Source organism: Lycorma delicatula, chromosome 1, assembly GCF_047948215.1.
Source record: "Lycorma delicatula isolate Av1 chromosome 1, ASM4794821v1, whole genome shotgun sequence".
NCBI lineage: Eukaryota > Metazoa > Arthropoda > Insecta > Hemiptera > Fulgoridae > Lycorma > Lycorma delicatula.
This window is the reverse complement of record NC_134455.1, coordinates 211,639,467-211,664,083: the sequence shown is the minus strand read 5'-3', so window position 1 is coordinate 211,664,083 and position 24,617 is coordinate 211,639,467. Positions and strand designations below refer to the sequence as shown.

At 31.1% G+C, this 24,617-nt stretch overlaps 1 protein-coding gene across 2 annotated transcripts in view; it reads right to left on the bottom strand.

Annotated features, from left to right (window-relative positions):
* Nucleotides 1–24,617, bottom strand: part of fus (epithelial splicing regulatory protein fusilli) — a 305,162-nt gene that overhangs the window by 203,774 nt on the left and 76,771 nt on the right. For both annotated transcript variants that reach the window (XR_012757154.1, XM_075371453.1), the window contains exon 3: nt 3,795–3,941. Coding sequence is in view for 1 of the 2 variants with exons in the window: in XM_075371453.1 (XP_075227568.1) it covers nt 3,795–3,941 (147 nt within the window). In the remaining variant the exon portion in view is untranslated. The remainder of the gene's footprint in view (nt 1–3,794; nt 3,942–24,617) is intronic.

The following is a 24,617-nucleotide window of genomic DNA, read 5'->3' as shown; positions in this document are numbered from 1 at the left end:
CAAATCACCATCCAGAGAGAAAATACCTCCAACTCTTCTTAACTTACGCTCAGTTTCAGATGTTGGAGGGTGTTTTAAACACGTGCGACAATTACAATTATACCGTGCATCAAACCCGAGTATTAAAGTTGAATGTAAAGGGATCGCGTAGCGTCTCTCACCCGTCTTCTAGATTGGGTATCGCTTTAGTATGCAGAAAGTATGAAGCACAGCGAATGGAAAAAAATTTATCCAAGTTTAAATTTCGTGACACGTTAAATAAACATTATTGGAATATTTTAGCTATGAAAACGTTACGATCAGTAAATATTAGACCGTAAAAGACAACGTAGATTAAGTTTACGTTCTTAAATAATGACAACACATAGCTAAAAAAAATATAAATAAATTTTCGAAATAATCATCGCATATTACATTTTAATAATAGAGATAGTTATTTCAGGTTTACTAATGAGAATCTCTATAATTAAAACTAAAGATTTATTTAGGAAAATAATACACGTCATGATCCTTCCCCTTTATACAGTCCGCTGAATTCATGATTCAATTACTATGTAATTTAAAAACGAAAAGAAAAAACACCACGATGATAATAATTATTTATACGACTTCAAATGTCCTTCATTATAAAGTCGCATTGTTTCACAGGCGATTAAGTGGTTAATTGGGATATGCGGTTTTCAACTATAGAAATTTTATTGGTATACAAGTAAGATATACAACGTATTACGAGTATTTTATAGATATAACAATCGTTTATCGATGGTTAATACTTAAGTTGGATATACAGACTGATTTTAAATAAGTCAAAATTCCACTTGTGATCTGACATATTGTATGTACAACGAATCGTATGTATTTATTATAACATTCACAACGATAAAAGATAAACTAAGAAATAAATTTTTAATATATCTCATTGATAGCTTTACTTCTAGAAACAACAAAATAGACATCATATGAAATAAGCATTAAAAAAAAGAATTATTAGTTCGTCCAGTAATATCTACCATAAAGCGGCTAAAAATTAAAAAAAAAAATTAACAACGCCTCCCGCAACACCGCACGCACATGAAGAAGCTGAATAAAAACTCCAAAAAATCTGAAAATTTACGTTTAAAAATTTAAAATATGAGTAATTGTATTTATTTTTTTCTTTATTACTTTCTCATTATATAACAAGAATATTTGGATGTTTTTCACTATAAGAAAACCGTTTAAAATCCTTTTCTTCAAAATCACACTTACTTTCCTTTCTATACTTTGTTTACAGGGGATGGGGAACAACTTCAAAACATAATAATTGATGAAAATGAACTTTGCAACAGCACATGCAGAATATAAACACAACAATTATTTTAAACTGGATAATTTTTTTGTTCCCCGTTAAGTTTTACTATTTTTAAATTTTCTTACGGATATATAGCCAATAAGATTGTTATCATTATTAAAACACCGTGAGCTGCTCACCACCTGCTTTTCTCACATACTTTCCTATTCTTGCCAGGTAAATGCCGGAACAGTTTCTTTATCTTTACGCTTAGCTGCATAATCTTCCAATCTTCCCGTTACGTAATGCGCATACAAAATAGCGTATATATAATGGTTTTAAATTAAAATGCAAATAAAAACAATAATGATAATAATTGAATAAAAAATTACAATATAAATAAACAATTAAAAAATCATACATAAATTTTATATAATTAATCGTAAGTAAAAATATATAATCATTATTATATACATTATATCATATTAGCATATTACGCGATCGTAACGGGGTTTTATTATAATTTAGTTATTACAAATATATTAATAGCTTTCAATAACACACATTTAGAATAGGGCCGAAATTCAGATAAAATCAGTTCATTCGCAACACTTCATAAAATTTTACGAATCAAACCGTAAAGCTCACGTGTTCAATGTAGTTTGCACAAGTCAAAGTTTACGTCTCCAGATTGCCATTAATACTGAATCCACAGCAAAGAAAGCTCAAGCAGATGATGGAGAGAGAAAATGGATAGGTACAGTTCGTGAAAGAAAGGAAAGACGCGTTTAATATATTGTATAGAGAATTTGATTGTAGTTAGAATGAGAGAGGTGTAACTTTAGAAAACTAGCCGCAAATTTAAATTCAGCCGCTGTTGACCCTAGTCCTCCTCCTATGTTGAACAAGAAAGAGCTAATGTAAATATTGACTTATCGTGTAATTGTTTTGAGACAAGTGCAACAATCATATAAAATAATGAGGTGAAATTTAGACTATGATACTTCATTTTCTTTTTAAGAGTTCCGAGAAGTACTCAAACGATTTCTTGTGAATTAAATTTTTTGAAATATTCGCAGTTTTTAATTTTAAAAAAACACGATAAAGATCGATTTTTAAGATTTAAATAAACAAATGATTTCTCATTTAGCGATTAATCGCTACATCACGACTTAGTTAGAACCTAATAATAAAAAAAGTTCATAATTCATTCAATTCTGAAATAACTACTACGCTGTACTATAACTAGGTGATACAATGCGAATGTTAAAATTTTCGAAAAATAATTTTACTTTTTAATCCAAAAATAGATTTCTTTTTGGTAAGAATACAACAAAAGTTTTCCTTCCGCAAGGGTACTGTCCAGATCCTCATTGCATCAAGAACCGATTATATTCAAATACGACATTAAATTAAATGTCGACTTTTAAAGGCGATCGTAATTGATTTAATGGAGACTTTTATTATCTCTCAAAAATAAATATTATCAATTCTCAAAACTTCTTTAATTACAAAGCTAAATTTAATTTCATAAATCTATACAACGGTGATAATAACGCTAAGAGAAAAGCTATTATTGAACATTATTTATTTAAAATAACATCGATTCTATTGTGATTATTGTTACAGTTATACAGTTCAATCGAGCAATAAATGAGAGGGAAATAAATTTAGATGCAGAGTGGTTTGAAAGATAATTCCTTTTAGTAGTAAAAGTACAGCCATCTGGTAAACGGCAGCAGTTTGTCGAATTATTCTCGGATAAACACTCATTCTTGTGACGTTATGTTGCTAAGCGATGCCGGAGTTAACAATTTACAGGACAGAGTATTGTAAAGAGAACAGGTCGTGTCTTCTGAACAAGACCAGATGGACATTGGGCTCTATTCCGGCTGAACAAACCATTTATATCTTAACAGGGCGATGCACTATAAGGATGATCGTTACATAAATACCGGTTTTAATAAGTTCATTACTTATAGTAAGTATTTAGAAGAGAAGTTTTATCTTAAAAATAAATGGTAAAGTGACAGAATAATCTTCACCAGTGTCGTCTCAAAATCAATGCCGACAAAGAATAACAGTTCTATAATTATCAGATCGTAATGTTATAGGTTTACCGTTGAAATAAAATCACATGACTTGAGAAAACACAAAGAACCTAAATTAATATTTATCATCTTACAAAAGATAATTAAATAAATAATAAAAGTGTAAAAACTTAATTAAATGAAATATACAGATTTCGAATTAAAAGTATCATAATTCTGCTAAAAAAAGAAACTTTCTTTACATCGACATAATTCAAAATTCCGTTAAAAACTAATTTTTCAAAAAATATTCATTTCTGAAAAGAATACGGACCTAAAAAGAACAAAATGATCGATTATTTGGAACTGTGGGATCTTAGAAAAAACAGATTTTAATTTTTGTATCGACAAAAATTATTTTAATTTTTTTAATTTTCTGAAATAATGTATAAATAATAAACGTCATTAAATGTAATGCATTTCGTGTTTCTTACCTGCTGAATAGCAGTTTCCAGTGGTTGGCCGGCATTTTTAACAAGTTCTTCGGTTAGAGCTGATTCCTGCATCAGCTGTTCAGAAAGAACATTTTCATTTACGTCCGCTACGGTAGGTTTCACAATATATTGCTGTACACCAACCACCTGAAAAATTAAAGTCTAAAATAAATAAATAAAAAGGTTTTAGTAAATATCACTGCAGTATTAAAATGAAAACAGAAAATTGAAAACAATGTAGATAACGATGATTTGTGTTAGGATTTAATAGCTATAAAAATCATAATTTTATATACATATTTTTTTTAACCTCCAGGACCACCGTTAGGTGTTGCTTCAGAGGATGAGATGAATAACAAGTAGCGTGTGAAAAATGCCATGTCTGACTGGGATTCGAACCCGGGACCTCCGGATGAAAGGCCGAGAAGTTAACTCGCGCCACAATTTCATAATTATAAATAAAAAAATAAATACACTAACAAACACATGCGCGCATATATATATATATAATTTATTTTAGTATACTTTCCTTTTGATTTTTCTTTCTTTCTTTCTTGTTTAGCCTCCGGTAACTACCGTTAAGATAATTCTTCAGAGGATGATATTTAATGAGTGTAAATGAAGTGTTGTTGTAGTCTTGTACATTCTCAGTTCGACCATTCCTGAGATGTGTGGTTAATTGAAAAACCCAACCACCAAAGAACACCGGTATCCACGATCTAGTATTCAAATCCGTGTAAAAATATCTGGCTTTACTAGGACTTGAACGCTGGAACTCTCCACTTCCAAATCAGCTGATTTGGGAAGACGCGTTCACCACTAGACCAACCCGGTGGTTACTTTCCTTTTGACTGGATAGAAGTAAATATAACAAGACATATTTTAGTCAAAAATGTTATCTTTGTTAATCTTGGGTTAATCAATCAACTTTTCTTTTTCCTGTTTAGCCTCTGCGAATTATCGTTAAGGTAATTCCAAGAGGCTAAATTACTTCAAAGGATGAATGAGGATGATATGTATGAGTGTAAATGAAGTGTAGTCTTGTACAGTCTCAGGTCGACCATTCCTGAGATGTGTGGTTAATTGAAATCAACCACCAAAGAACACCGGTAACCTTTACTAAGACTTGAACGCTGGAAATCTCGACTTCCAAATCAGCTGATTTGGGAAGATGCGTTTACCACTAGACCAACCCGGTGGATTTAACCAGTCAACTACACAAACTTATCAATTAAATTCACTACGTTTCATTTAGAATTACTAAGCTTTCTCAGGTGCCAATACGTATTTCTACACACATCATACAAAATTCTCTTACATACAAAGAAATTACTATTTTTGAGAAAAATATGTGCCTTGTAAAAGTTTCAATGCACAGAAAATAGCAATCAGGGTATATAAAGAGATACATTTAATTATCTAAAGACAAGATGATTCATGTATCAGTAAGGCGACCTATTATTACAAGGGTGGGGATAAAATATTGTTATCTCGTCCACGGTTCTTTATGCGGTCCCCGTCTAGTCTAGAGCTTTGCGTTTCGGCAGATGCAGACAGAAGCTGAACGCGCTGCAGAGACGGGTAGCCTTAAGAGTGGCAGTGGCGTACCGGACTGTTTCCCTAGACGCGGTGCTGGTGGTGGCGGGTCTTCCGCCATTGTTACTACTGGTAGAAGAAAGAAAGAATGTCGCGGACGGTTGCTCCAAGGAGGAAGCAAGGGGAGTGCTACTAAGCAACTGGCAGGAGATGTGGGACCTGTCAAGCTGCGGTAGCGGCTTGACAGGTCCCACAATGATGAACGCACAGGCTCATTCCTGACATCCGGGAGTGAGTGCTCAGGAAACATGGAAAGATAGATTTCTGGACGACCCAGTGGCTCACGGGCCATGGGTTGTTCGGGAAGTAGCTGTGTTTTAGAGGGAAAAGATCTATCCCTGGATATTCGTACTAGAACAAGGATGATGATGACCCGTACTTTCTCCGAGTGCCCAAGGTAGGAGAGATTTTGACCGATTAAGGAGGGTCTTGACTCACCGGAAGCAGTCGTTCGGATTATGCTACAGGCCGGGCGCGAGTGGAAACAATGTAAGGGAACGGTTTGGAAAAGTTCTTAAACAGAAGACCTTGAGGAGTGAATGGTAGCTGGAGAGTGGTGAGAGGACATCACGATAGCCAAAGCTAAAGCAACAATAATTAATGCACGAGAAAAAATAGTTTCTCTCTGTTCGAAGTAGGGGTAGATGTTTAGTTTTTGTCAAGGGCTTTTTCAAATCATTTAAAGTTATTCAGTGTCAATATTTATCAAATAAAGCCTGACTTTTTACGCCACTCTTTTTGATTTTATTTACAAGTCAATGAAGGAACAAAGCGATTAACAATAAAAATTAAATTTATCTTCCCAAAATGTTCGTAAGAAAAAGATTACGAAGTATGAAAAGCATTTAATTTATTCAATGAATTTTATTTAAAAGCTTTACACCAAAGTTCTGAGTCGATAATTAGACTTATAAATATTGTACGGTAGGTTAAAAAAAGGTTTTCTTAGAAAACCTTTTTCTTTCTGTTTAACCTATCGTACAACATTATTTATCTGTATATGAAAAGATAAAAACAGAAGGTCGAGTGTCATTTAAATTAAACGCATCTATATGATTCTATAAATATATATAAAGACAATTTTTCACAGATAACAATCAAATTTCTGGAATTTATATAAAATCTGCACTGATCTTGAGGGTTTCCTAGTATAGTTTTTCTGAAGACGGCGTTTTTAACAAAAAAAATATCCGGAACATTAAAGAATAGATTTCTAATTGCAAAGGCAAATTACTTTTTAAGGTATGATTTAATTGGCCGATTCGTCGTATGTGTGACTGTTGTTTTAAAATTCCTGTGTTGTATTTCTAACTAATTTTTTTCATCAGGAAATATATACGAATAGATAAAACTTTAAAAAATCTTCCTCGCTCCTTTTAATAATCGTTGATGATTTATTAAAAGCATCCGAGATTAGAAATCTATTGTACATAACACAATAATGATGTAATAATATTGTAAACAATACAATACGATCTATTGTGACGCATTACGAACAGAAGTAAAATAAACTGAATTACCTTCAATAAAAATCACATACGCATTTAAATAATGTAAAAATATTTCTTAATTTTATTATTATAAACCTGAATTTTTTAATTTTGTTAAAACGATACGTTTTATAAAAATTAACGACAAAAAAACTCGGTTTTAAAATACATACAAGTAATCAATTATATAAGTGTTCTCAACTTTTAGTTCAGTAACTGATAGATAAAAGCTGAATCGCGATAAAAAGCTATTGCTCAACTCGAAATCGGTAATAATGAATTTAAACAACAAAAATAGTGTTTAAAATTAGCTTAATTATAGGTAATTCAACCTTGGCCGATGTTAAGTATTGTATTATAACCGTTTATTAAACATACAGTTGAATTAATAAAATTAAACTACTAACAAAACCGGCCATGAATTAAAGGGAAATATTTGCAATATACATACATAGCGGTTTAAAAAAAATAAAATATGAACAAATATACGAATTAGATTAAAAATAATTTAATACAATATGAGGTAATGACAGAAATTCTAATTTATGTTAAATTATAAATTAAAGATTTTATTCCATTAAAATATTGGTTACGATAAAAATACGTATATTAAAAGGTAAAAAACATTTGATGATCACAACATACACATTTAGAATTGTTCAAATTCTTAAATTTAATAAAAAGATAATTAAAGAGGTAATTATACAAAAAATTAGTTGTAAATAATTATTGACAGTCGGTAGTAAGAACGGTGTAGCAAACAATTGTAACAAAATAAGCAAAAAACACTGCGTAACGTACTGTATTAACAGTAAACAATAAAAAGAAGAAAGCACAAATTATCACAATGAACTACAGCTCGAAAGCGCAACCTAAATAAGGTACCCCGAATTCTGTACGTGCAACAACGAGTCTCTTTGCCAAATTGAATTTAACAAAAAAAAAACAAAATCATATTAGACGTGCGGTTTAATGCTTGTATTAGGGGGGATTTCAATTAATCAGAAGAAGTACACAAAACAATTCCGTTTTGATGTTAGTGATTCTGATAAGATAATTAATTATATTTTACATAAAAATTCACGTTTACGTGAAATATTCATTGATTATGTGGGAAATATGTACCTTACACTTTAGTGTATTCCCAAAAATTCAAAAACAGCATAAAATCTTCTCTCCATTAACTTCATGTACGATATACAATTACATATAAGATCTAAATTATTACTTCAGAATACAACTAACTGCTGCAATGCAAAAAAAAAATCGCTGAAGTACCACTCAAAGTTAAACATATTAATTTGAGATATTTTCAATATCAGAATAGGAATTCCAGAATTACTTGCCTAGATTTCTTTGCAAGTACCGATCATCCGCTGTCATGAATTCCAATGAATCCTTGAACATACACATAAACTGTTTATGTGTATGAGAACTGTTTAGCAAGAGCGGTGAAATAAGTAATTTAACTTGGAAGTAATTGGCTAATTTACCATTCCTACTAAGTATTGAGAATAATTTAGTATAACAAAATTGTAATTTTTGTTCCACTGGTTCATATATTTCTAAAATAAGCACGAAGCGGATTTTAATAAATAATTTAACCTTATAGTTTAGCGTGACGAAATGTTATAAGTAAAGTTTTTAGTAAAATAAGTTTAAAAATAATATATCTAGCCATCAGTAATCGATAATTATTTTACACACGACTATTTCGTTTATTATTTGTTTTTATAAATTGTCTTGTGATTTGGGAAATTATTTATAGCTTACTATCATTAAAAATATATGAGATAAGAAAATAAAAATAAGCAACAGTTCACAATTAACTGAATCATCATTATAAAGTTATTCGTCCTGAGGAAGACTCCTTGCACCTACAAGCGAATGTAGATAGATATATTTTTCTAGTTCAGATATTTATACTCCCCAAACTTTTCAGTTATTGATAATTCCCATTTTCTTTTAATAATTTTACATTTTTTACGGCCTCTTATTCTTCCCTGTTTTATTTAATCGTTTTCTTTATAGATATGTCCAACCGAATTGGTGCCTTATGTTCCACGTTTCTATTTTACTGTATTTCCATCTTTTGATGGCTCCTTTCTAGCAACTGATTATCACAAATACTCATGTAGCTTGCTCATCATGGGAAGTAATTTTTCTCTCTCAATTGACTGAAAAGTATAACAAAATCTGTCTTACATATCGATAAATCCACTTTCTTAATTTAACTCTCATTCATATCTTATTTCTTTTCATCGACAAAAGAGATCTTAACTTACCGCATTCCGACCGATTAAGTGGGAATTTTTTTGGTAAACATTAACACTCTTGAAACAAATTAGCATCGGGATAACCTAGTCACTTTTTCTTTTATATATAAAAAATGAACGCCTATCAAAAACTAATAAATAGGATTACAGAAAGAAAACTAACTGGAACTGGATTAAAGTAATTTTGTAAATAAATTTTGAGAAGAAAGCCCGCCATAAAGGATACATATTAACTACAAACATATTTGCTTAGAGTTAGACGAAACTATACTTTTTTAAACAGCCTGATTATTATATATAGTTAGTAATAGTTTTTAAGTTTTTTGTAATCTCAATCAACGGGCAATGAAGTAAAAATCTCATCACGACCGGCTTATCTAAAACAAAACAGCTGGCCCGAATTAAATGTTTAATAAAATTTCAGTTTCCGTGAAGAAAAACCCTTAGTAAAATGCAAATGTATCATCGAAATGAAATTTTACGCAGTCAACAATCGCAATACGAACCGTTTGAATCGTGTAATAAATGTAATGTTAATGTTTTCGATTTTGGAATCCGTAATTTTTTAGGAAATCTACGGAGATATCTTTTGTCTTTCGTCATTAAAACACAGGTTTGGTTAGAGAGTTGTACATTGAAGTTTTCTCAAATAATAGACGACCAGATTAATAGCAATTCATATTTTAATTAAGATAATCAAACAGTTGCCGAGATAGCAATACCTACCGAGAAAATCACTTAAGAATTCAAATTCGAATAAACTGAATATATTTATTATATAGTAAGGAAAAGATTAGCAATAAATAAGAATAAAGCCAAATAAAAAGTCTTCGAAAAAAAGGGTTATAGAAATGCTTTGATGTTTTTTAAATCAAACTAACTTAAATAATATACTTTTTTATAAAGCAGTAGAAGCCACAATAACGTAAAAATGTATAATTAATATACATTAAAATCTACAAATTAATCCGAAGAGGTAACTTTTTAAAAAGCAATTAGAAGTAATGGTAATACGTAGATTTAACCGGTTAAGGTTAATGAAATAAAATAAATAGGAAAGGCTAGGACAAGCGTAATACGCGAACTAATAAAAATAAATATTTTTAAATGCAAATATTTTTACGTATATTTAAATATAATATTTAATTCAAGTGATGTCATTAAGAAATTAAATTTTATGAATTTCAGTCTCTTTCTCCTCTTTCTAAGTGTCTCTCCCTCTCTTATTTAAACAGATCACTAACACACTAACAACGCTATACGCGTTATACACACCGCAATATACTTAAAGAACTTGTTCTAAGATGTTGTAACAAGTAATACCAGATCTGAAGAGAACAGGAAAGCCACATTCGTTCCTTTAACATGTAAAACAAGTTTAAACGAGACAAGTTCTAGAAATCAGCCCAAAACGAGGCTCAGAGATAACTGGAATATTTTAAAAAAATTATAAAAAAGAGACTTAAATTTTTTCAATTAACCACTTAAATCCAGCAGTATAATCGTGTATTGATTATTTCTCTGACTGGCAGAAACATAAATTGGAAAGGAAAGACCTAATGAAGTTAAGAATAAGAAAAAGTACACAAGTATATAAATTATAAAAAAAAGAAAATATAAGCAAAAATCACATAAAAAATTTCATTAATTAAATAAATATACAAATCGAATTATACATTACATTTTCAAATTATATAAATTTATCAAAATCATTGTAAAAATTGTGTATTATAATTGAAACCTATAATTGAAAAAAGTTTACACACAGCGATTTGAGAGATCTTATGTATGTACATTGTGCACATAAATGCAGGCTTTTAAATGTGGTAACAACAGAAACTGATGCAGTATTTCTTTTTAGAATCTAGACCGGTACAAAAATAAGATAAGTCTTTTTTTTTCTCTAACCGTGCAAAAATGCTGATTTAAAAAAAAGGAATAACGCTTTATTATTATATAACTTATTTTATGAAATAGCAGTGTTGACTGGTTTCACGTCCATTATCATAAACAAATATTTTATGATGTTACGCCCTTAAAGGTGTTTCTGGACTTCATATTTAATATGAATTAACTAAACGTAGACTAGAGCCAATTAAGAGGTGAAAAAGTATATTAGAAAAGTATACAGATCTTAAAGTCTTTAAATATGATAGTTTTAAATTCGAACACAGTTCCAGTTCATCAGTTAACGTCACACTTGACACAGAAACCGAATCGTTCATGAGCATTTACTGTGGGGCGTGTGTGTATGTTTGCGGTGTAAGTACCTATTATCCATTAGTATAAAGGATTATTTTGCAGGTTATGTTTTATTAGTTTTAAGATATTTTGGTTAAAAATAAATCGTACTTTTCAGTAAAAGTTTACTTTTTATAATTGATTAATACCTAAATTACCTCGACTCGTTAACATGGTAAATAGCGAGAATATTTCTAAACGGTTGGATCTATCTCGCTCTTTATGTAGTGTTTCCCAATTCCTAGCGATAGGTTTGCATTTAATGAAAGGTCTCTATGAATTAATTAAATTCTTAAATTGAAATTTTCAAGGTTCATCAATAATGACGAGCTGATTAGTATTTCTTAAGAAAGAAACATTAAGTACGAAATTTTGTTTACAAAAAAAATAAATAATTAAAACTATGAAAAACGTTCTAGAAAAATCATTAATTTTCATCAAAGATTTCATCCCTAAATTATTACAAAGAATTATATGAAAGCATAAAGAGTCATTAGGAGACAGAAGCAACAAGAACGCAAATGACTTCTACTTTAAAAAGTGAGAGTTTAAATACATTTCAGAAAGAATGCGATTATTTAATGTACTAATACTGACCAATATAAAATTAACAACAGTTACAAGGAATTATCAGTGCTAAAATTATATCAAAGGTTTATAATAGAAATTCCAACAATGAAGTTTATTTTCGCATCGTTATTGTAAGGTAAGCTTTACCATATTTGTTGAAGTTTCAGGATAAACTCTACTTTCTATTAAATTCTTGCACTGGAGAGAAGTAATACAAAAAAAAATTTAATTCAATTAAGCAATAAAGGAATATTAACCTTCTCTTCGCTGTTTGATATTTTTACACCTATTTATTTTTCTGATGTTAGGCGGGAGTCATTACTCTAATCATCGCTGAAAATTATCCTTAAAGTCTGCTCTGGCAAATTAGTATTTTTCAGAAGTTTGTAATTTTGGAAGAATTGCTTAAATGTATCCGAAAGAACATAAAAACTTTCTAAATCTATTTTAACAAGTTTTACTTGCTCATACAAAATTAACTCTGAATAACAGATCCAAAACACACACACACACACGCGCGCGTGCGCTGTTGAAGAGTGATGGAAAAACCTTAAGCGATTTCTTCTTTTCTTCTTTAACTTTTAATAAGCATCAGGAAACGGAAAGAGATATTCATTAAATTTCCTACTAAATCTTCCTGCCTACTGACTCCGTATCAATACATGAAATCAAGCAGGTGACGATATTATTCTCTGCGACATTTTGCGGATTGCACCTACTACGTGGCATAACAGTGATACTTCGAGCCGAAGAAATTGAGTCACGTGTTTTAGATGAAGCCATGAAAATTGATTTGAAAGTAGGTTCTGTGCTACCTACAATTTTCTCTAATTAATAAGACACAGATTTGGTAAATAATATCGCACAAATCTCATTAATATTCCAAGAATATGTTTAATAGAAAGTGAGCACAATTAGTAGTTTTATACGCACAACAAGGAAATAACCTTCACTTTTTTTAACTGCTGCTAAGAACGAGAAGATTTTAGATGATACTTTATATTTTTCCAGATGAATCAGCAGAAAGTTCTTCCTTAACTTACATTAAAAAATCAATTTTAGCAGTGTTTCTCAGAACAAATAAAGAGGGTGTCAAGCGAAAAGAGTTTCTGGATATGTACTGTTTCTGTATATGTGAAGATAAAGAAAAACATTCATATAAACATGGATAAGTAATCGCATCGTTTTCGAGTTACAGCTTGCAGAAAATTTCGCTCAGATTTTAGCTTCGAGGGTAAAATGAATTCATACTAAAATTCTTAAAACTTAAATTAAGCGGTAAATTTGATGGATTTATATGGTTTTGACGTGAAAAATTGAAAAATCTGAACTACATCTCTTATTAATTTATGAGAAAATTTAGAGTAAATGTTGGAAGTGGCCGCCATCTTCTTGAATACAAGCTTCAATTCTTTTTACAGCGTTTCTTGCAACTTATTTCAAACTTTGTGGCTGGATATTTAATACAGCTTGTTCAATATTGACTTTGTTGCTGTAGGCTTTTTCTTTGAGGTAAAATATCCTGATATCGTTCTGCATTAATGGTGTACTCGAAAAAAATAGGACCTATTATTTTCTTCCGCGATATCGCGAACCACACGCCCGACTTCTGCGGGTGTAATTGTTTTTCGTGATAAACATGGGGATTTTCAGCGCTCCAAATTCTACTGTTTTGGCTGTTTACGTAGCCATCCAAATGAAACCGTGCTTCATCTGTGAAAAATAACGAATCCATAACATTAATTCCCTCACGCAGAAATCGACGGAACCGTTGAAAATATTGTAGCTGTTTTTCTTTGTCGGGCTCAAGAAGTCGATGAACCGTTTGAATGCGATAAGGTCGTAATTGTAATTGTTTGGACGCCCGATGAACAGTTGATTTAGATAAATTAATTTCAGCAGACAAACGTCTGATCGATTTAGTTGGCGAGGCAAGTAATCGGTCTTTGATTTCAGTGACTGTATCTGTATTCAACACTGACGCAGATCTTTTGTGTTCCTTGTTATTAACAGAACCGGTCTCTCTAAATTTTGCAACTGACGTTAATACTGATGTTTTGTTAGGAGCTGGTTTATCTGGGTACTTATGGCGAAACAAATCTTGCACTGCAACCACTGATTTCGTACTGAAGTACGACTCAACGATGAAAACACGTTCATCTAGCGAAAACACCATCTTGTCTCTAGCAATACACTGAACGTTATGATTGCATTGTTGTTACTATCGGTAGTGTTCTACTGCGTCGCCGCGATGTTCAGATGTTGGACGAGTCCATTTCAGTAACGAGTAGGGGAGTACGCTTGACTTTTGAAATTTCATGGATGAGTGATTGATGGAATGCGTATCAGTTTATGAAACAGCCTCCATTTGACTACTTGCCTAGATAAACTATAAATGAATCTTAAAGTTTTAATTTCACTCAGATTTTTTTCACTATTATGGATATTTTCATTTAATAACTGAAACTTTAGTACCAGATTAATAAAGTGAGTTTTATTTTCTCTTTCTTCATTTCGGGGGGAGTTTAGACCGCATACGTCTCCTCCGGCTAAGAGTCTGGTGATTTAACAAAGAATAATTTTATAAGTAATAAAATTTATTATAATTTTTCTGCCTGCAAAAATGGAATCCCTTCTCCGTTAATACAGATAAGATTAACATGAGCGAGCATCCGATCGCATTCAGCGCGAAGTTTTTGCATTAATACAAAACCATCGTGTTTTTAATTAGGTGTATTTGATACGGTATAATTCGTTTTATTTCAGTAAATTGCAATATAATTATTGTTTCAGTCGCTCTGACTGTAGATATGTTTCTTATTCGCCAATTAAAATTTCAAAATTTTGTTCAATAAAAAGGACGATATAAGAAAAGCTGAAATAAAATGTTCATTAACAAATTAATTAATTTAGAATGTTGAAAGAAGAAAAACAAAATGATGAAATCAATATTAAAGCTTATTTCTTAAATAGACCATTTTGTTAATTGATCTCCCAGATAATTAACAAGGAAGGCTGCTCTCGTAAGGAATTAAAATCGCATGAAGAATAGACGGAAAAATTTAACAAGCTTAGTTTAAAACTGACATTTCTGTAAAATAATGATAAAGCAGGATTGTTCATAACCAAACAATAAATTTCAACTTTCTACACATTACAGAAAAGGGTAGGAATTCTATCAATGTTTTCTAACAAAGCATATCTACAACCAGAGCGACTGAAAAAATAATTACATCACTGAAATAAAAGGAATTATACCATTTCAAATATACCTAATTAAAAACACATTGGTTTTGTATTAATAAAATCATTTCCCTCTGAAGGCGATCAGATACTCGCTCATGTTAATTTTACCTGTCTATTCTTCTGACTTCTATTTTACATTTTATTTATTTTTTGAAATAATAAACAACGCATAAATGTTTTTGCTGCGAGCAGCAATTTATTTCTTAATAGCTCGAAAAGCTTCATTCTAAAGTTTGTGTAACATATAATAATGGGGAAGATATAACAGTAATAGTAGTAATATATATATATATATATATATATATATATATATATATATATATATTACACACACACATAATATATAGAAACATACAAACGAATGAAGAAACAAAATCCGGTGCATCCGGATTCATGATCCTCATCCTTACTTATTTGAACAAATAAAAAAATCATGGAATTAGTAACATAAAAGAAAAATGTTTATTTTACTTGCAGGATAATGCCTTTAAAAAAAGAAACTCGATTAAAAGAAATACTGAAAACTGCAACAACAGCGAGAAAAAATTTTAACTTTGTAACAGCAGATGTCAGATATTGCAGTGTGAAAAAATATTATAATTTACTGAAAAACTGTTGAAATCATTATTTAACATGTAATCAAAATATTTTATAATAAAACTTATTTTAAATTTATCTGTTTCTTTTGTTTAAAAAGTTGCCTTTCACAAAAAAAAGATTGATTTCTTAATGTAAATGGATTTAGAAAGTCGTTCAAATATAAAAAAAGAAACCTCTGAATGTTTCTTATGAAAACACTATTACTTGTAAAAAACACCATAATAACTACTCTCTAAAAAGTAAAGACCGGTATGTCTAATTATTCTTAAATGAGGAACTTATTGCCTTCTGCAATTAACTTCAAATGTAGGAAAAAATTCTCTTAATTGATTTAAGCTTAAATCGCATCTCGATTTTGGGCAAAAGGATATGCAGAAATCTTATATTTGAGTATTTGTATAGGTACCCACAAAAATAAGATAACCAGAGTCAATTTCGCTTAAATTATACAATTTTCTAATCGTACAACTTTCCAGCTAATTAATCGCAACTTCGGTCGTAACCGCTCTTTACCACCTCACTTTATTGAATTACTTCTGTTTACTGACATTTCAACTTCTCGTTTAATTATAATTCAGGATAAATTAAACCGCTTTTTCTGCACAGCTTCAGTAACAAATAATACAATAAATTTTAATTACGGGCGGATGTAGTTAGCGACTGATAAAGAAAATTACTCCGACGTGACCGATACGTGACATATTTTGGCAGGGTAACGGAACATTATTGAATAAGGGTAAAAATGATACATTATAACATAAGATCTTTTGAAATAAGGATATAGCTCGGACGACCGGTTATTTTTTAACTAACTAGAGTAGGTCTCATAAAGTTGACACTTCTAATAAACAAAAGTACTGGGTTGCGATAAGCGACGTAATTTAAGTTTAGCGTGATCGATCCTTAAAAGATGAATTCGTCAAGGTCAAGAATTAGATATTTAAAAAATATTTCTTTAACTTTCTAATTAAATACACGTTACATAGATTAGTACCTAATTAAAATTTTAATGCTGCTTTTTAAAATCATTAAAAAGTATTAAGCAAACGTATTATCACATTTTAATTATAGCAGCGCGAAAAATTTATTGTTAATAAATACTCCCTAAAACCCGCACGCAATGAATACCATAATCGCACTGGTAAATGATCGAAGTATTAGGTTTCTGCATACTGCAGGATATATAATTTATGCAACATACGAGATCAGTGGAGGATAAAGTAGCGCTTCACGAAACTTCAACAGTTTGTCAATAATAACGACCGGCTTTAATTAAACGTTTTCACTTCTGTAAAACCTCGGATAAAGACGCTTTTAAACTTTTATAATTTTTAAATAGTTTATTTTAACAAGAATATAGACGGAAAGGTACTTTGAATTTACTGTCAACGTATCCACACAGATCGAACTTTCATCTTTCTTAGATAATTGAAAAATCGATTTGGATGATCCTGAATTCTCCAGTGAGCTTGTACAGCTTATTGAATCGAATCTAGTAGACAACCGAGTCCTTTTTCCTATATCGAATATACTTGTAGCTTCTTACCGGTCCAGCCTAGTCAGGATGTGCTGTAATTTAGAACCTCAGAACAGAATACTGGTCTGCAATAAAAACATCCGGAAGGAGTTAAAATGTATCATTCCTGCTCGAACTCAAAATTCCACTTCGCACGGAAAGTCAAACGCTACCTTCTGCCCCTTACCATTACGTAATTAATAAATATTTTAAAAAGATATAAATATTAAACTAAGTTGTCGAAAAAATGTTTGCAGATATTCAATTAAATAATTTATTCAACGGAACTTCAAAATGCAGGATGTTATGTAGAAGAAATTTCATAAGAATCTGAACAAGGACAGTTTACAAACGTAAAATATTATAAAAAAAGAATCTTAAATTAGCATAATTACTAAATTATTAAATTAAACAGAATGAATATCAATAATGGTATTTATAATTTCTAAGTGGCATTTCGTAAAACACTCTTCATGAAATATTTACTTTTTTAATTTTTTATTTAATATTTTTTTTATTAGCTTCCAACACCAAAAATTCCTACTAAGATTTCAACAATCGAGCAACTGTTTTTTCTATTACTTTATATTCATTACTAATGCATGTGCAAGTACCAAACATTTTTTATATATATGTATATTATTTAAATACTTACTGAATTATGTAGGTAAAAGAAAGCTCAGAGTACAAAACCTACGTCTGACATAATGTACTTCTGGCAATACAACTTAAACGACTCAAAAATTATTAAAAAAGCAACTGCTTCGGAGATGACACCAAGTGATGATTAATTACTCCGATATAAGCATTTTGGCTGAGGCAGAAACTAAAAACATTCTTCGACAGTCCAGGAAACTAACAATAATACAAAGAGAAAGGCAGGAGGGAATTTACAGCCCTAGAAAGGTGGGGGAGTAAAATTAGTACAATAACAAAGAAATCTTTACGATTACAAGACCTCCACATCAAAAAATAGAATACTTTGAGCTCTGAAAAATCCTTACCGTTGTGAAATGTAATTGTAATTAATTACGATAAATGAAGCCAATCAAGATTATCGGACTAATTTCGTTAGCAACAATTATATTTTGTCTTTGTAATTTTTTCTCGTCTTAGCAGAGAAGAATTGGGCAAAATTTTAGTCAGTTAAACTCACTATCACCTACCAATCACAGGAGCACGTTTAATTAAAAATATTACCGTTTGAAAATAAAATTTTATTTATTTTTTGTGCACATCTGGAGTTTAACATTTTCATAGCAACCAGTAAACTTTACTTAAATAAGAAAAAACATTTTCTATTAAAAAACCGACATCATAAGTTCATTCTACAAATCTGATACGGAAATATGAATAAAATTAACAATAAGCGATGAAAATTTTAAAAATCTAATAAACGATTTGATTATAAGATAATGTTCGAAAACACAACAAAGGCTTTAAACATCGGTATTAACTACTAAATCAAAATATTCCGATACATTACAACCATAAAACTAAGATAATAAAAGCCAGTAAGCTCATGAAGCTATGAACATGGTTATTTAATTAATTGGTATCCAGCATAAAAATTCATTTGAATAATTTAAAGTTCATTTGAGGGAAATTTCACTGTTTATTAATAATAATAATTTATGAAGAACTAAGTACTGTTTTTAATAACAGTAATTTCCGTTAATATAATAAAAAAAAATAAAAAATAGTTTTCCGTTAATATAATAAAAAAAGTCCAGAAGTCATACAATCATTCTTTCTTTTTCTGATTAGCCTCCGGAACCACCGTAAGGTATTACTTCAGAGGATGATATGTATGAATATAAACTAAGTGTAGTCTTGTACAGTGTCAGGTCGACAATTCCTGAGATGTGTGGTTAATTGAAACCTAGTATTCAAATCCGTATAAAAGTATCGCCTTTACTAGCATTTGAACCTTAACTCTCGAGTTCGAAATCAGCTGATTTGCGATGACGAGATCACCAATAGACCAACCGGTGGGTTAGGTAGGAAAACTGCTCCGTTACTTAATGTTACTGGAAAAGACTTCACTAATGTCATAAATTTACAAAATTTATTTAATAAATTATTAAAATAGGTCGCTATTTTAACAGTATTGTTGTTAAACAGCTAACGGTAAAGTTAACGGAAATACAGCAAAATGGTTTTAAATTTTCTAACTAGAGGTAGAAAAATAAGAAAATAATTTTTAATGGAGTGAATGAATACCTGAAAAGACAAATTTTTTAAAAATGCCAATCACATTTAACAGATCACGTGATGTACTAAAGAAATCCACCCCTTTCATTCCAATCTAATCTTGAAATCGTTTTTTAATATCTAGTGATCTAGAAATCATGACCGAACTGTGTTTGGTGAATTCAGTAATCTTTTCAACCTAATTTATTCATTACTGATAAACAAACTGGTAGAGGAAAAGGCAAAACCTGATTAAAATAAAAAACGATTGTGGTTACGAAAAAGAAACTATCGCATAAATATTCTCGACTTAAATAATAGGAACGATTGAAGGGTACAGCAACAGCCCGTTGTAATGCAAAAAAATCATGAATATAAATAATTTAAGAAACGAATCATATTACAAACATACTTCTTGACTGCACAACCCTCTCTATAAGTGAAGGTTTCACGTCGCTTGAAATTTCGAAGGAATAATTAAAACACTATACATTTTCTCTCCTTTGACGGCGATCATCAATCGCCAAAGATAAGGTCGTCGCCTATTTTCGAAGGGTATTTTCCTCACAGGATCTACGAAATTGTACTGCGTTTTCAAAACTACTCAACCTGCCAGCAGTCAAGTTTTTTATTTTTTCAGGTTCTCCCCCAGGCTGGATCCACGTAAAGCATAAGCACAGCCCGGGGGAGTGTCCTTCACTCTAACGAGCCCACCAGTCTACCGGCTGTACGTCCGGCATGAAAGGCCAGGCCGGCCGATAGGATCTTGATTTCCTCGCTTGCATCTAACTCCCGGTATGAAATCACCAGTCCGATAAAGTCGTGTCCAGCGACCCACCCCGGGAGCCGGGACTTGGTCTTGCATTGCCTGCCTCAGGTCACCTCCACCGGGACTCGATCCCTCAAGTGCCTGCCTCTAACAAGCGCGACCCACAAGCCGCAACTGCCGGGACTCGGTCTTACCGGCTCCGGGGGCACTAGAGTCCCCATGGTTCGTCGCTGACGGCCAACCACACAAGCGTGGACGGACGCCGACTCCACTAGGGGCTATCCAGGACCCCATCGCTACCCCACCCTTCACGGTACTGAAACAAACCAGAACGCCCCCATCCAGGAGAAACCAGAAAGCCAGACATTGAACAGCAACCACCCTCGACAAAGCCTGTAGACGCCAGGGCAGCAACTCACTCGCGAGCAGCACACTCATCTGTCCGATGATCCGCTTTCCCACAAATAACGCATATCCGCGGGTTCCCACAAGCGGTCAAGTTTGGACGGTTATATCTGCACCTAGCAGCTTTTTAAATTCACTAAAAGAATGTTTAATTCATTAGGTAATTTAAATTATTAGTAATAAAACCAGCCAATTTACATTAAATTTGTAGTTTGCTTTTCTCTTTATTTTCTTTAAGAAACTCGTAGTCCTCCATCACAGAGCTCAACCAGCAACAGCTTTTCTTGCCGTTTACGCGTTATTCCATTGTATCGTTCGAAAACCAAATGCTGTAAAAATTATTTAATTTTTCGTCGTCGGAAAGAAATTGCAATTTTAAAATATTTTTGATACAATTGCGTACCTGTTACGAATGCCGTGTGTAAATTTAATTCGCAAGCGATACAGATTTTTTGATTAAATATCAGTTTTGAAGACCATAAGAGTAGAATTTAGCCTTTATAGATTTAGACAAACCGTAAACGATAAGAATTTATTTATCAAGATTTATTTATTATATAAAATAAACTGATATTAAAAACCGGTTAATTTAGAAATAGCAAGTCTATTTAAGGACACAACCTAAAACATATCAGAAGTTGCAGCAATTCTGTTTTTCACAGGATGAAAAACATTAATTATTACTATTATAACTTACAAATGAGGCTAATTTTTTTAATATTTTGTTCCTACTAATTAAAACAAATTTCATAAATTTCCTGCAATAAAAAAAGGCTTTATTCGGATTTAAAATTCATATAAAACAAAACGAAATTCATACGTATATAATTAAGACTACTTAAAAACTTTGTAGAAAAACAAACTCTAAAGATTGTAATAATCAAGTCTTCTATCTTAAAGTAATAGGCGTTCATATTTACACGTTATGTAAGATATTATAATAATCTAAAAGAAAAAAGATCTGTATTGTACGCCGTATATTATCGTAAAGTAGATTACATTTTACCTTTTTCATTCGTACACCTTAAACAAAAGACAAATAAAGAACTTAAAATTGCCTAGTTATTTCAATTAAAAATTTCAAGTACTCGGTATTGTTTACACATTGCTTGATGTGCATATGTTCAAAATACATTTTATACAGCTTAAATAATCATAAAAACCCCAGATCCAATTTCATAATCTTCTATTATAACCTGAAATAAAAGAACTAACATATAAAATTAAAGACTGCATGCAATAAGGCGATCCAAAATAACTAAAAGACGATAAATTAAAAACACTAGTTTCGATATATTAACAAAAATATCTTTAAAAAAATCCTTTACTAAATATTATCACTCAAGTATTTATAAAAAAATCTGAGATTACTTTATCGCTTTTTAACCGAAGCTAATCTTACAGTTTACTCTAATTCGGAAACTTTTCCGATAGTCCAAAGAACTAAACAGGATATTCGATGAAATTACTGCGAATTGAGATTTTTAAGTATTTTTGAACGAATGAACAATGTAGTGCAGAGAATGAATAAAACAAACCAAGTAAATTACATTTTATTAATCAGAAAGAAATATATGACTTCATTTAGATCGTAATAAAAACTCGCTTTCTAAATTAATTCTCAACTTTTTAACATAAAAAAAAAAATATGGCACAAATACTTCACTGATGCAACTCAAAAAAACATTGTATTAATTTGCATTTTTGTTTAGACGTAATATATGAATCTATTTTCGAACGATGAAAATTTATAAAATGAGTAGCTTCAGAAAAAATTAATAAGATTTAACCCTTATTCTGACGAATGCTCCCTAAAAGAGATCTCCTTGGCATTGTTTATGGCTAAAAAAAGTTCATGCTTTTCATAGCTTACGGGTTATATGAAAGAAAAACAAAACAAAGTTCAATGGGAGAATATTAGAATTATTATTATTTTTTTTAAATTTTTATTAGCCTTAAATGAGACAATCAATATTATAAATCCAGATCTTTTCGTGAATCAAAACTTATTCGGTAAACAGTATAAATCATTCCAACTGCTTTTACATATTCGTAAATGTTGTAAATTTGTGAATAAAAAATACATCTGATGGATAGCTAAACATTCATACAGAGAAGAGGTAGGCTCGTATAAAGAAAAAAAACTAACTCTTCCATTAAGCATAAGTGAAGAAATATAAATTATGTCAGATTTCTGAAGATTTGCTGATTGTAGCTAAAGACATTCAGACATTACAAGGAACGGTAAAAGCACTGGAAGTATGCATGAAGGAATACGGGATGAAAATAAATGCGAGGAAAACAAATCGTATGAAGGTGAGTGAGAGGGAAGACGCGGATGTTGTAAAAGCAGAAGGAAAACTTGAACAAGTAAAAAAGATATAGATGTCTCGAGACATTACTAACTGAAGATTGGAGAAATAAAAAGAGATTAAGGCGAGAATTGCAGCGGCAAAGGAAACCTTTTTTAGAGAGAAAAACCTACTCTGCAGCAACATGGATGTGAACCCGAGGAAGAGATTGGTAAAATGCCATGTTTGGAGTATACTTTTGTACAGTAGTGAAATATGGAAACTGGAGAAAAAGGAAAAAGATAAGATCGAGGTTTTAGAGATGTGCGTCTGGAGGTCGGAGAAGATAAAATGGGTGGATAGAATAAGTAACGTAGAAGTATATATTAAGAAGAAAAAATGAAGATAGAACAATACTGGCGACTATCAGAAGAAGGATAGGAAACTGGATCAGGCATATAATTAGGGGAAAAGGAATAATAAATACAGTTCTTGAAGGAACCGCTGAAGGTGAAAAAAGAACAGGAATCAGGCTGAAGTTAATAAATGATATAAAAGGTAGTGAAAGGTAAGATGAGACGAAAAGAAAACCATAGAACAGAAACAGTTGGAGACAATAATGGTGCCAGGGACCTGCCAACGGGCAGAATATCAGATCATGATGATGATGATGATGATAGGAAATCTTTTTAGATTTTCCGACCTTCTTCAACTCGGTTAAAAATTATACAAGTGTTAGCATTTTTGGTATTGTTATTATTAATTTAAAAATAAGTACGAAGGTTTGATTGCCATTACTATGCAATCTTTTACATATTATGATGTATAAGTCAGCTGGTCACCGCAAACCGCCGACTAACTCCCGACACAACTCTACCGCAGCATGTAAAGAAAAACGATGAACATTTAATTTTTCGTTCAGTCGATTTTATTTTTTAAGATACAGCCAGTGTTGTCGGTATGAAATAAATATTACCGCGGAGAAAGTACTCGTAAAAGTCTTCAAGTTACTTTTCTCCAGGCCTTTTCGCCAGTTACTTCTTCAATGGCCAAAATAAATTATTTCTACTGTAAAGATTTCCTCCGTTATTTACACGAACAAACTAACAAACATAATTAATTTAGAATTAATTTTTCAATACACATTTACTATAATAGAAACGATAGTTTTAAAATTTCCACAATACAATAATTCATATAAATATCTGAAAATGTATTACAATTTATACAATTTAATGTAAAAAAAATTAAGAATGCAGCCGTTCCATACACAAATTTAAAAAATTTTCTGAAAATTATAACAAAACTGTAATCTTTATCAGACTGTTTATTTGTGTCACTTTGCATGCTTGTAGAGAAGTTAATAAAGATCTTAGGAAGCGCTGAAATTACTGATTAATTCTTTTGCCCTAAGGTTTATTGTTCTTTGACGAAGGTTCTAGGCAGAGTTCTAAATTATCATATATCTTGATAATTGGGTAAGAAAATATATGTTCAACCGACAACCTGTCTCATTTTACATCAATTTTCGTAAATCGAGTCGCTGACAAAATCACGTACTGCATCAAACACAAACACACCAAACATAAAATACGCATGATTACTTCAAGTAAGAAGACAATATACCTTT